Source organism: Phacochoerus africanus, chromosome 16, assembly GCF_016906955.1.
Source record: "Phacochoerus africanus isolate WHEZ1 chromosome 16, ROS_Pafr_v1, whole genome shotgun sequence".
Taxonomy (NCBI): domain Eukaryota; kingdom Metazoa; phylum Chordata; class Mammalia; order Artiodactyla; family Suidae; genus Phacochoerus; species Phacochoerus africanus.
Genome location: NC_062559.1, coordinates 41309722 through 41322770, shown reverse-complemented (window position 1 = coordinate 41322770; position 13049 = coordinate 41309722). Strand labels below are relative to the sequence as shown.

The window sequence follows — 13049 nt, the reverse complement described above, 5'->3', positions numbered from 1 at the left end:
CAGGCTAGGGGTCAAATCAGAGCTGCAGATGCTGGCCTACACCTCAACCACAGCAACACCAGATCCGAGCCACATCTATGACCTACACCACAGCTCGTAGCAAAGCTGGACCCTTAACACACTGAGTGAGGCCAGAGATTGAAACCAAATCCTCCTGGATACTATTTCAGGTTCTTAACCCACTGAGCCACAATGGGAACGTGAGCCTGTTTTTAAAAAGTTGTCAATGAATTCCTTCTGGAAGACAGATACATTTATAAAATGGAAAAAATATTCAGAAAGTAATATGGAAGAATATACTTCTCCAGGTGAGTCCAGCTTAAATGATAAATATTGTATGGCTCTATAACTCTGGCCCTTGTGGAATTATTCATATACTTTCCTCTTTATTAAAGAGATCAATATTTTCAAAAAAGGGCAAAAGGCTCAGCTGGCACAAAGGATTTCTTTAAAAAAACGAACTCATTTTATTTCTTCCGGGACAGGAGAGAAAAATAAGAACTTATCATTCTTGTGGTAGGGGTTAAGCTGCTTACTGATAAAGTCATGTAATGGATCTGCAAAGGGAACACAATGAATGTTTGTTGAATGAATGCAAAGTGAATCTGGTTAGAAACAATCAAGTTCCTTTGGCTACTTGGATGTTTCTGACAAGCAAGCTGGGGGAGCAATCAGGCAGTTGGCTGTTCACAAACCACCCCCCTTCTTTCCATTTCCTGTCTGCACAACTAGAGTATGCTTGCCATAATCTCTGCCAGTTTACGTTAGATTAAAAAACAAGAAGAGAAAAGATGAATTCCCACCACAGTTGTGGCCCACAAAATCTCCTACGCCCACCCTCTCTCTCTCTGTCATCCCCTCTTTTGGTGCCTTGATGTATGTAAGCACCAGAGGGGCCAGGTAGATGGTGGAGTCGAGATCTAAAATCACTGCTTACTGTAAACCACCTGCCAGTCAAGAAACACTATACAATTGGATTGTGATGATCATTGTACAACTATAAATGTAATACATTCACTGAGTAATAAAAAAAATGAAAAAAAGAAACGCTTGTCTGTACTTTACATGAATGAGGGTTAAAATTCCATGTTCTGTGTGCTGGTACCCATTTGAGGGTTCGTTTGTTACAGCAGCTATCTGTAAGCAGCAAACCACTTAATAGAGACAAAGCTGTCCACATGGGATGTTCACAGAGCGGATGGCATCTCTAGAGGAGGAGGGAGAAGGAGGGGGAGGAATGGGAGGAGGAAGGAGGGAAGGAAGGAGAGGAGGGGGAGGAGGAGGAGAAGGGGCTGGCGGAAAAAGGGGGATGAAGAGGAGGGAGAAAGAGGAAGAGAGGAAGGAGGAGGAGGGGGAAGCAGATGTGGCACTACCACCACTACCAGGAGGAAAAAGAAAATTTATGAGAAGATACCTCACACGAAAAAGAAAAAAAAAGAATACAGAATCAGAAAAATAAAAATAACAGACAGGGACCACTCGCCAGAAAAACCAGTGCCACCAAGTGATGAGCAAATGTAGCATCATGGTCAGAAAGAAATTCCTGAAATTATCAAGACCAAGGGCTCAGAGCAACAGGAGCTGGCAGAGCTCAGGGAATACATGGAAAAGAAAAACAGAACCACTGCATAAATGAAGGTTGTACTGGAAACAGCACAAAGGAGAGTTGTTCTTGATAAAAATATGTTCAGCGGCATGGAGTTGAAGAATGAAAGAATACTATAGATCAAAGAGTTAAAGAAGATTTAAAGGAAGATAACAGATACAGACGAAAAGCAAAAGAGAGGCAACGTATGAATAACTCTTTCCTAAAGAAGAGACCTAACCAAGTGAACAAGAAAATCATTCAAGATTTAATCAATGTGACATGAATTGACACAGATAAAGAGCATGCCGGGTCTCAAAAAAAGCTATTATAGAACAATTATTATTGAAATATATTCTAGTTCTGTCCCTGGGATTCAAAGGTAAAGAAATAATCCTAAGGGTACATAAGCAAAAAGAGAGATCACCTAGACATGGAAATAATTCTAGCATGGCCTCCAATCTTGCCACAGCGATACGGGTGGAAGAGATATGAACAAAATCTAAAGAGGACCTCAGAGAAAGAAAGTTTGATCCCCCCAAATGCCTTACCCCAGCAAACTGTGACCCGAGTACCACAGCAGCAGAAAAACTTGCAAACGCACAAAATGTGGTTTTTAGCACTTTTAGAAGAAACCACTCTAGGCACAACTTTGATCAACCAATAAATAAATGGATCAATCATGGCCAAAGTGCTAGCACTGAGTAGAACCAAGACAAGAACAAATGGAGAACCATGCTTTTGCCCAATCTGTTTATTTTCCACCTTTCTGGGTCACACTGTTTGGAGTGTTTTTTGTAAACGGCAGATACTACATGAGATAGAATGCTCACTTAGAAAATATGGAGAATTTAGAAATAATATAGCCAACAAATAGTAACAAGGAATTAGTTAGGTTATGAAAGGAAAATGGGAAAGGTGTTGGGAGGTAATGAATAAGCCCTGGCTGTCTTATGTGTTATAAACGGGGGTGCAAATTTATAATTTAAAGCTGACATATAAGGAATAAAGCTATGTTTAAATAACAAAGGTACAGACTACAAGAATTAAGCGATTAAATAAAACCAGGTGTTATGGGAAGAGTTGGGAGGAAGTATGCTAATTTTCATAGCAAGGAGACAATAGATACTGTCTAAATAAATAAAGTCAGTGAAGTTTTCATTATCAAGTAAGTCACCAGAAGAGCTGAAAATGTAATATAAAACTTCTAAGTCACCAGAACAAATACATATATAATAAAGCAGATGGCACTGCCAATACAGTGAACTGTTTAAAAATAAGCCATAAAAACAGAAATCAGGATACAAAATATGATGGCACCTAAGAGCACAGATTCCTGTCATTTCAATAAATGTTAATATGACTGATTTCAAATAATAAAAGAATTTTAGGTTGGCTCATAAATAACCTCAATTATATACAGTGTTTAAGAGGCGCACCTAAACCAAAGTGTCTTTGAAAGGCTGGAGTAAAAAGTTGTGAAAAGACAAGGGTCATATTCTTAAAATGAGCTGAATTTGAAATCTAGGATTAGGTAAGACAACAAAGCAGGGCTTCATAATGATAAAGGATACAATAAACAAACAGTTATTGATATTCAAAGACCAAATAACACAGAATCAACAGTCATGAAGCAAAACCTATACCATGTAGAATGAGACAGTAATAGAAACACCTCTCAGCTCCCAATAGATCACATTTTTTTAAATAATGTAGAAAATAAATCTACTTTTCAGGAGCTATGGACAGTCACAAAACTTGATTATACAATCAGTGACAACTGAATTTCACAATAAAATCCAAACAAGAAGAAAATTCTTTGATCAAACTTCAATAAGTTGCAGATTAATTACAAAACTAGAAAGCAAAGGAAACCATCACTGGAAAATTACATAAACAAACACCTCCATCTGAAGGAACTCTTGGGTAAAAAAGAAATCAAAACCAAAATTACAGAATATTTAGAAAAGAATGATTGTGAACACACTGCATATCAAAACCTATGAGATTCATGATAAAAAGACAAAGCTCCTCAACTCCTTGCTTTGTATTTTTTTTTTTTTTTTGTTCATTTGTCTTTTTAGGGCTGCACCCAAGGCATATGGAGGTTCTCAGGCTAGGGGCTGAATCAGAGCTATAGCTGCTGGCCTACGCCACAGCCACAGCAATGCCAGATCTGAGCCTCATCTGCAACCTACACCACAGCTCACAGGCAACGCCAGATCCTTAACCCACTGATCAAGGCCAGGGATTGAACCCACAACCTCATGGTTCCTAGTTGGATTCGTTTCCGCTGTGCCATGATGGGAACTCCACGCTTTGCATTTTCTAATATCTAACAAGCTGAATGAAAACAAATGAATAGAGCATTCAAATCAGGAAGTTAGCAAAAGAACAAAATAAACTCAAGCAGAAGAGATGAATTAATAAAGACGAAAACAATTAAGACATTATAAATAATGTAATACAGGAAATAACCAAATGATTAGTTGATTTCATAGATAAGCAAGGGAGAAAACACTGATATATGAAATAAGAAATAAAAAATGGGGAAATAACCACAAACACAGAGGAAATTAAAAGAATTATAGGAAATGTTTGCAATATATAAAAATATACAGCCATACTAAGGAAATGAACTTTAAGAGTTTTACAAGATGTATTTACCAAAGAGGAAAACTTTGCTTCTTTAAAGTCAATATTTCATTGAAAAGGACCTAAGGCTGTGGCTTGGATTTTGTAAAATATGGCTATAAAACTGAAGATGTAACTTACTCTTTTTAGCAAAGCAAGGAAAGTCTGGTCTATAAGCACTGAGGCTATATCCTTATATTGAAATATAACCCAACTTCTAAACGTAATTCTTTTAAAGACTCTACAGTCCAATTGAGATTTCCCATTTGAACTGTCCAACTTAAAATCTATAGTTAGGAGCTAAGGCAACATTTCTCCCACATGGGTTATTTACCATGGCTTATGGCATCTGAGTTAAAATATGAAGTCAATAAAAATAATTTACTGAATCCTAATTACTAAAAAATAGTTCCAGTCCAGGGAGCGAACATTCCATTCTCAATTGTCAAGAAATTCAATATCGTTATTTTAACATTGCCTCTGGTACATCTCCTTTCAATTCAAGTGTATATGTGTGTGCGAATGTTTCTTTCAATAGGAAAAATAAAAGGTTAAAATATTTAATTACTTTCTCATATTCACTCTCTACAATTAAAAAAATGGATCACTTCACTACCTCAAACTTATACAAGTTAGCTATGCCTTAGCACTGGCTACAGACTAAATATTTCTAGTTATAGGGGGTGTTATTACAAAAGTAATGATCAAAAAAAAGTGCTTGATAAGAGGAGCAATGTTTTGGAGAACATTCCTTCATTTATATTAGAAAAGTAACTTCTGAAAAAAAAATGGATCAAAATGAGCCCTTGATTAAGAATGAATGTGCAGGAGTTCCTGTCATGGCTCAGTGAAAACGAATCTGACTAGCATCCATGAGGACACAGGTTCGATCCCTGATCTTGCTCAGTGGGTTAAGGATCCGGCATTGCTGTGGCTGTGGTGTAGGCCGGCAGCTGTAGCTCCAATTCAACCCCTAGCCTGAGAACCTCCATATGTTGTGGGTGCAGCCCTTAAAAGACAACAACAAAAAGAATGAATTTGCAGTCATTCTTGAATATACACCTTGGCCACACCTGTACAGCTCTGGTTTCTCTCACACACTTGGGTTCCCTTTGACAACCACTCTGTGAGGCCAAGCAACGATCATATGCAGAATAGGGTACCTGCTGGTATATTCACAGAACAGCTTAGGGGTGTACATGTGTGTGCAAGTGTTGATGTGCGCCCTTGGACAGAATAGAGGAAACGCAGAACAGTTACTGCAGGAAGGACCCCAAGGAAAAAATCTGGTCCAACCTTCCTTTAAATCCTCCCATCCTACCTCCCCCCCCCAAAAAAAAAAAATCACAGCTAAGACCACTGGGAACCAGAGGAATGACTGTATTAATCCCAGGTCACAAAATAGTTGGAATAAAGATTCCAATAAAGAGCCCTCTGAACTTCGTTTAGTATGTTGTTAATTCTAGTCCTCCCTAACAGAATATTGTGTACAGCTTCAGAAGGAAAAAAAAAAACCCAGAAATGCCTTTTCTAATTTCTCCATTCAAACTAGAATCATGAGAATAAGAGTCATCATAAGAATAAACCACTTTCAGGAGTTCCCGTCGTGGCGCAGTGATTAACAAATCCGACTAGGAACCATGAGGTTGCAGGTTCGGTCCCTGGCCTTGCTCAGCGGGTTAAGGATCCGGCGTTGCCGTGAGCTGTGGTGTAGGTTGCAGACACGGCTCGGATCCCATGTTGCTATAGCTGTGGTGTAGGCTGGTGGCTACAGCTCTGATTGGACCCCTAGCCTGGGAACCTCCATATGTCCGCAGAAGCGGCCCCAGAAAAGGCAAAAAGACAAAAAAAAAAAAAAAAAAAGAATAAATCACTTTCAAAAATCCAAGCAACCAGTGAAAGAGTGTATCTCTTGCCAGTTTAGGGGACAAAGTTGAGACTGGAATTAATAAGTAATGTTTTATGGAATCTCAGAGGTCTCTGAATCTGTACTGTAACCCCCCCTTAGTAAATTATCAAGAATTAATGAATTAACTGTTTAACTTCAATTAACTGTAATTCAGGTGCCACTATCTACATGTCATCTGCCTTCAACCTCAGGATCGCAAGTCTTAAAGCACATTTGTGTGTGTGTGTGTGTGTGTGTTGTGTGAAATGTTAAATCTTTGTTTTATTTGTAATTACTTATGGATATTCTTTTTAATGTTTATGTCCCCCAAAGATCTTTTCCCCCCATTTTTCAAATCAAAGTATAGTTGATTTACAATGTTGTGCCAACTTCTGCTGCACAGCAAAGTGACCCAGTCATACATATATATACATTCCCTTTCTTATATTACAGCAGCTCTTCTTGAGATGAGCTTATTAGTACACATGCCTGGATTTGAGAAGACAGCATTCTTGGGTCCTGTATATTTATTTACCTTTAAATATTTCTCTCTTCCATGCACTTTAAAAAAATTTTAAAGTAATGTATACTCATTAAAGGCCCTGACTATTCTTATAGAAAACACATCCCCGTGTCTTAGGATGCAGTAAGTTTAAACATAATTGGGCCAGTAGCTTCTAGTGAGTTCCCGACCCCAAATAGCCCCACCTGGCTTTGGAATCTGACAACATGGCCTTGTTTGCTAAAAAGGGAAAAAAACAGCCAAATATAGCAGAGAAAGGGGTTAAAGATTAACATCTTAATCCCACAGGGCAATGCCAAAGTGACTGCCATTTGGCCACCATGTTAAAAAAAAAATAAAGGGAAAAACATTCTTCAGATGATATTTTGGCAAAAGATTAGCACAAGGAAATGCATTTTTTCCCCAAATAGAAATGCATAGGATAGAAATACCACACTGTTCTGAGAATCAGAATTTAAGTGAGATTCAAACATCACATGACAAGAAGGCAAAGAGAAAAAAAAGCAGCGGACCTTCCCTCCAAAAGGAGGATGACTGGAATGGCATAGTCCTTATCACACTGTTGCTGAAATATAAAAATCGGAATGCTGTCCACTGATGGGGGTGACAGCGGGGAAGGGTAGCAGAGCAGCAAGTACCTGTCGGAAGAACTCCTCCAGGAGTGACATCGTCCAGCGATGGTGGAGTTCCCAGGCTTTTGCTGGATGGCTAATGTCTGCTGTGTGCAACATCAGAGATAACGCTTTCGGCTTTTCAATTCTGTGAACCCAAAGGACCCAAACACATGATGACCAAACTTACAGAACCTCAATAAGAGCTTCTAATAAATCGCTATTTTTAAAAATCCCTTCCATCCTCCCATCTCAGACCCCACTGCAGCCAAACTGGGGAAAAGCATCATTTCCATCTTACTGATCAGCATAGTCTCCACATTTATTGAACTGTACACCTCCAAAACTGATGCAAAGCCATTTCTGGAATGACTGCCATCATGAAAGAGACAACAAGAATCCAAGAATCACATACTGACTTCTATTTAGTGCCCCCCTGCATCGAGGGGATATTTGATAATTTAGTTTCCAGCAGGGAAATACATTAAATTCTAATTGGGGCAAATTGTTATTGGCCCTATTATTTATTTGAACCCTGATGAGAACATATCTGTGATAGGTAGATTTTTCATGCTTTCTCCTCCAAGCATCACTATTTTATGAGACCACTTGATAAAGTTATCCTGAAGGGGATAAACTTGAAAAGTACAGTGACATGGACAAGTACAAGGTCAAACGCCTATAAAAACACATGATGTCACAGGCCCACTCACGCTTCTGGCTGCTGCAGAGCAGTCTTCATGGCTTTGATTTGTTGGAAATGACAGGACATATCCGTGGCCATCACCATCTCAATTACCAAGGTCCGAAACTCCCTTTCAGGGACGCCCCGTAGAGAAAAAAAGATGGAAATAAAAAGTGGAAAGTAAAAGTTAGTTTATTCCTTGCTAGTTCTAATCAAAATCAGTTAATTAGTCATGATACTTTGAATCTAACTTGAATCTTTTTTTTTTGTCTTTTGTCCTTTTTTTTTTTAGGGCGACACCCTTGGCATATGGAGGTTCCCAGACTAGGGGTCTAATCGGAGCTATAGCCACCGGCCTACGCCAGAGCCACAGCAACGCCAGAACCAAGCCTTTTCTTCGACCTACACCACAGCTCATGGCAATGCTGGATCCTTAACCCACTGAGCGGGGCCAGGGATCAAACCCGCAACCTCATGGTTCCTAGTCAGATTCACCACAAAGGGAACTCCCTAACTTGAATCTTTTAAGCAAACTTTTGAATGAGGAATAAATGAGGGTTAAAGACTAAGAAAATCATTTACTAGGAATATGGTATGTGGAATGCATATATAATTTGGAAAATGAACTCGCAGGAAAAATGCCAGTGCAACTGAAAGTGTAGTAAAGGATTCCTTTCTCAACTGAATTCAAATTTTAAAAAAATTAACTTGAAATGGGTTCTAGGAGGGGACACTGGATATAGGTATTCCACTGTTTTTTTAGGAGACCTTATTTTTTTAGAGCAGTTTTAGGTTTACAGAAAATACCCTCTCGTCCTTGTACAGTTTCCCCCATTACTAACCTCTTACACTTGTTTGTTTTTAAAAAAAATATTAAAATATCACTGACTTACAATATCATGTTAGTTTCAGCAACATGTGACCCGCACAGCAATTCGTGTGAACAGGTGTACTGCACAGCAATTCAGTTACGTATATGAATATATACACTTCAGTTTCTCTCCCCTTATAGGTTATTACAAAATATTGAGTATAGTTCCCTTTGTTATACAGCAGTTCCTTGCTGGCTATCTACTATATATGTAGTAGTGTGTATGTGTTAATTCAAAAGTCCTGTTTATTCCCCCCCCCCCACACCTCCTTCTCCCCTTTGATACCCATAAATTTGTTTTATAAGTCTGGAAGTCTCTTTCTGTTTTGGAAATAAGTTCATCTGCATTTTTTAAAAGATTCCACATAATAAGCGATATCACATGATATTTATCTTTTCTCTGTCTGGCTTACTCCACTTACTGTGATAATCTCTAGGTCCCTCTTGGTTGCTGCAAATGGCATTATTTCATTCTTTTTTTTACAGCTGAGTAATACTGCATTGTGTATATATACCACATCTTCTTTAACCATTCATCTGTTGATGGACACTTGGATTGCTTTCATATTTTGGCTATTATAAATAATGCTGCTATGAACACTGGAAAGAATGTATCTTTTCTAACTAGTGTTTTCATTTTCCTGGGGTATATACACAGGAGCGGAACCACTGGGTTATATGTTTAGTTTTTTGAGAAACCTCCATACTGTTCTCCACAGTGGCTGCACCAATTTACATTCCCACAGTGTATAGACATTCCCTTTTCTCCACATCCTCACCAACGTTTGTTATTTGTGGTCTTTTTCATGATAGCCATTCCAACAGGTGTGAGGTGATATCTCACTGCGGTTTTGATTTCATTTCCCTGATTAGTGATGCTGAGCATCTTCTCATGTGCCTGTTGGCCATCTGTATGTCTTCTTTGGAAAAACGTCTATTCACAGATTTTACCATTTTCACACTTTGAGTCGTTCGTGTTCTTACTGAATTGTAAAAGTGCAATATATATTCTGGATACAAATCCTATGTAAGACATACGCGTTGTGAATAATTTCTCCTACTCCCTATCTTTCTTTCTTTTTTTTTTTTAACAGTGTCTTTTAAAGATCAACAATGTTAAAGTTTAACACAACTTTTTAAATGTTGCATGCCTTTGGGGATCCTGTCTGAGAAACCTCCCACTACCCCCAAGAACTTTGTTTTCCTCCAGAAGTTTTACCATTTTAATCTTATACATTTAGGTCTATGATCAATTTCAAGGTAATTTCTGAGTATGATGTGAGGTAAAGGTAAAAGGTTTTTTCTTTTCTTTTTCTTTTTCTTTTTTTCTATATTGGTATCCAATTCTTCCAACACCATTTGTTGACAAGCTTTTCCTTTCCCCATTGAATGCCTTGGCACCTTGGTCATCCATCAGTGATGAGTCAATTTCTGAACTCTCACTTCTGTTCCATGGATCTGTATGCCTACCTTTTCACTAATAAAACTCTGTCTTGATTCCTGAAATCAGGTAGTGTGGATCCCCTAACCTTGTTCTTCTTTAAAATTGTTTTGCATTTCTGCTTGAGTCATAGAATAGCCTCACAGTTTCTAGCATAATTCTGCTGGAATTTTGATTGAGGTTGTGTTGAATCTATAGACTTAACATCTATATAATACTGAGTCTTGTAGTGGAGACTACATGATGACATTATACCTCTCAGTTTATTTAGGACCTCTCTAGCCAGCAATGTTCTGTGGTTTTCAGCGCATAGGAGTTACACTTGTTTTTTTCACAGTTACTTCTATTTTATATTTATGCTATTGTCAAATAAGTTGTTTTTATTTATTTTCCAATGGTTTGCTGCTAATCTATGTCCTGTAGCTAATGAAATAACCACATACTTTTTTTTAATATGGTGAACAATTTTAATTGATTTTTAAATGCTGAACTAACCTTGCATTCCTGGAATAAACCCTATAAGTCAAAGTTTTCCAGAGAAAGAGAACCAATATACATAGAATATATATTCTCTCTCTGTGTGTATATTTATTTATACAGAGAGAAAGAGAGATTTAAGGAATTGGCTTATATAATTATGGAGGCTGACAAATCCCAAGGCAAGGTGCCAAGTAAGCTAGAGACCCAGGAGAATCCATGGTGTGGTTTCAATCCACGTCTGAAGGCCTGAGAACCAGAACTGAAGGTGCAGTTTCAGTCTGAATGCTCACAGACTTCTACATGTAAAATGTAAAAATCTTGTAGTGGTATAGGTCCATCTGCTTATAAACAGTCTCTATGTTATAGTTTTTACATGTAGTATACCTCCCTGTAGTATAAACTCGTAAGACTATCTTGTATTTTTTTTAATGATAATAAAGACTTAACCTAAAGAAATTCAGAAAAATACCCTTTTAGGGAGTTCCCATCATGACTCAGCAGGTTAAGACCCCAACTGGTACCCACAAAGATGTGGGTTTGATCCCTGGCCTTGCTCAGTGGGTTAAAGATCCAGCATTAAGGTGAGGTGAGGTACGGCGTAGGTTATAGACGTGGCTTGGATTTAGCATTGTTCTGGCAGCTGCAGCTCAGATTCGACCCCTAGCCATGGGTGTGGCCCTAAAAAGAAAAAGAAAAAAAAAAAAGAAAAAGAAAAAGAAAAAGAAAACTAGCCTCTCATATGTACCCTGATATTCACCATTTTATTCTTATCTTTCTTTTTCTGATTTACTTCACTTAGTATCACAGTTTTATTCGTCCCTAAAAGTCTGATTTCCATCAGGTACCATTTTCCTTCCACCTAAAGAACTTTATCATTTCTTAAAATACAGCTCTGCTGGTGATAAATTTCTTTAGTTTTCCATCATCTAAAAATAATGTGACATCATTTTCACTGTTAAAGGATATATTCACGGGATATACCATTCTGTGTCAACATTTTTTTGTTTATTTTTGTTTGGTTTTTTGTTTTTGGATGCACCTGTGGCATGTGCAAATTTCCAGGCCATGGATTGAACCTGTGCTATACCAGTTACCCGAGCCACTGCAATGACAACCCCAGATTCCTTAACTTGCTGAGCCACAGAAGAATTTCCTTTTTTGTTTCTTTTAACACTTTAAAGACATTATTCCTTTGTCTTCTGGCTCTATGGTTTCTGATGAAAAGTCTAAAGTAAATTAAAAATCTTCCCCCAAATGTAATGTGCCATTTTTCTCTAATTTTATATTTGACCCTTAGCAGTTTGATTATAATACACATGCGGGTATATTTTTATTTATATTTACCCACTTTTAGGTTTGTTGAATTTCTTGAATCTATAAATGTATAGCTTTCACCATATTTGGAAAGTTTTCAGCCATTATTTATTCAAATATTTCTTGTGCCTCATTCTCTCTCTCTCCCCTCTTTCTGAGACTCTAATTGTTCCTATAGGTCCCCAAGACTGTTCATTTTAAAAAATTCTTTTTTCTCCTACTTCTTCAAATTGGATAATTTGGAATGATCTTTTCAAGTTCATTGATTTTTTGTCCTCCGCAATTTTCTACTAAGTCAATGCAATGAATTTTTTAAGATAGATATTTTATATTCTTCAGTTCCAAAATTTCTGTGTGTTCTTGCTTATAGTTTCATTTCACTGGTTACATTTTACACTATTTTATTTATTACAAGCATACTTTCCTTCCCCTCAGCGAGCATAAATATAATAACTGCTTTAAAAGTTCTTGTCTGATACTTCCAATAATAGTGCATCTTGGAGATTGCATCTATTGTCTTTTCCCTTGCAAACAAGTCACATTTTCCTGATCTGGGAAAATGGTATTGGCATTGAGACTTTCACAGAATTTGTTTCCCCATATTTGGCAATCTCTTTTCTGGGCTTCTAATTCACTTGCAAGCAGCTCTCGTAGTTCCTACACTGGTTTCTCTAGCCAGAAACATAATGGAGACTGGTATATAAATACAGCTTTCTTTCTTTTTTCTTTTTTTGGTCTTTTTAGGGTTTCACCTGAGGCAAATGGAAGTTCCCAGGCTAGGGGTCAAATCAGAACTGTAGCTGCTGGCCTACACCACAGCCACAGCAACGTGGGATCCAAGCTGCATCTGTAACCTACACCACAGCTCACGGCAACGCCCGATCCTTAACCCACTGAGTGGGGCCAGGAATCGAACCCACATCCTCATGGATACTAGTGGGCGAATAGAAGCCACGATGGGAACTCCTTAAACATAGTTTTAGTAACTTAGTGTTGCCTTGACTGAGACTTGCCTTG

General features: G+C 37.9%; 1 protein-coding gene across 5 annotated transcripts in view; it reads right to left on the bottom strand.

The window, feature by feature from the left end:
• PDE1C (phosphodiesterase 1C) overlaps positions 1-13049 on the bottom strand; it is a 496227-nt gene that overhangs the window by 77579 nt on the left and 405599 nt on the right. For all 5 annotated transcript variants that reach the window (XM_047763086.1, XM_047763091.1, XM_047763087.1 and 2 more), the window contains 2 exons: positions 7955-8056; positions 7269-7389 (listed from right to left, as the gene is read on the bottom strand). In XM_047763086.1, the coding sequence (XP_047619042.1) occupies positions 7269-7389; positions 7955-8056 (223 nt within the window). The remainder of the gene's footprint in view (positions 1-7268; positions 7390-7954; positions 8057-13049) is intronic.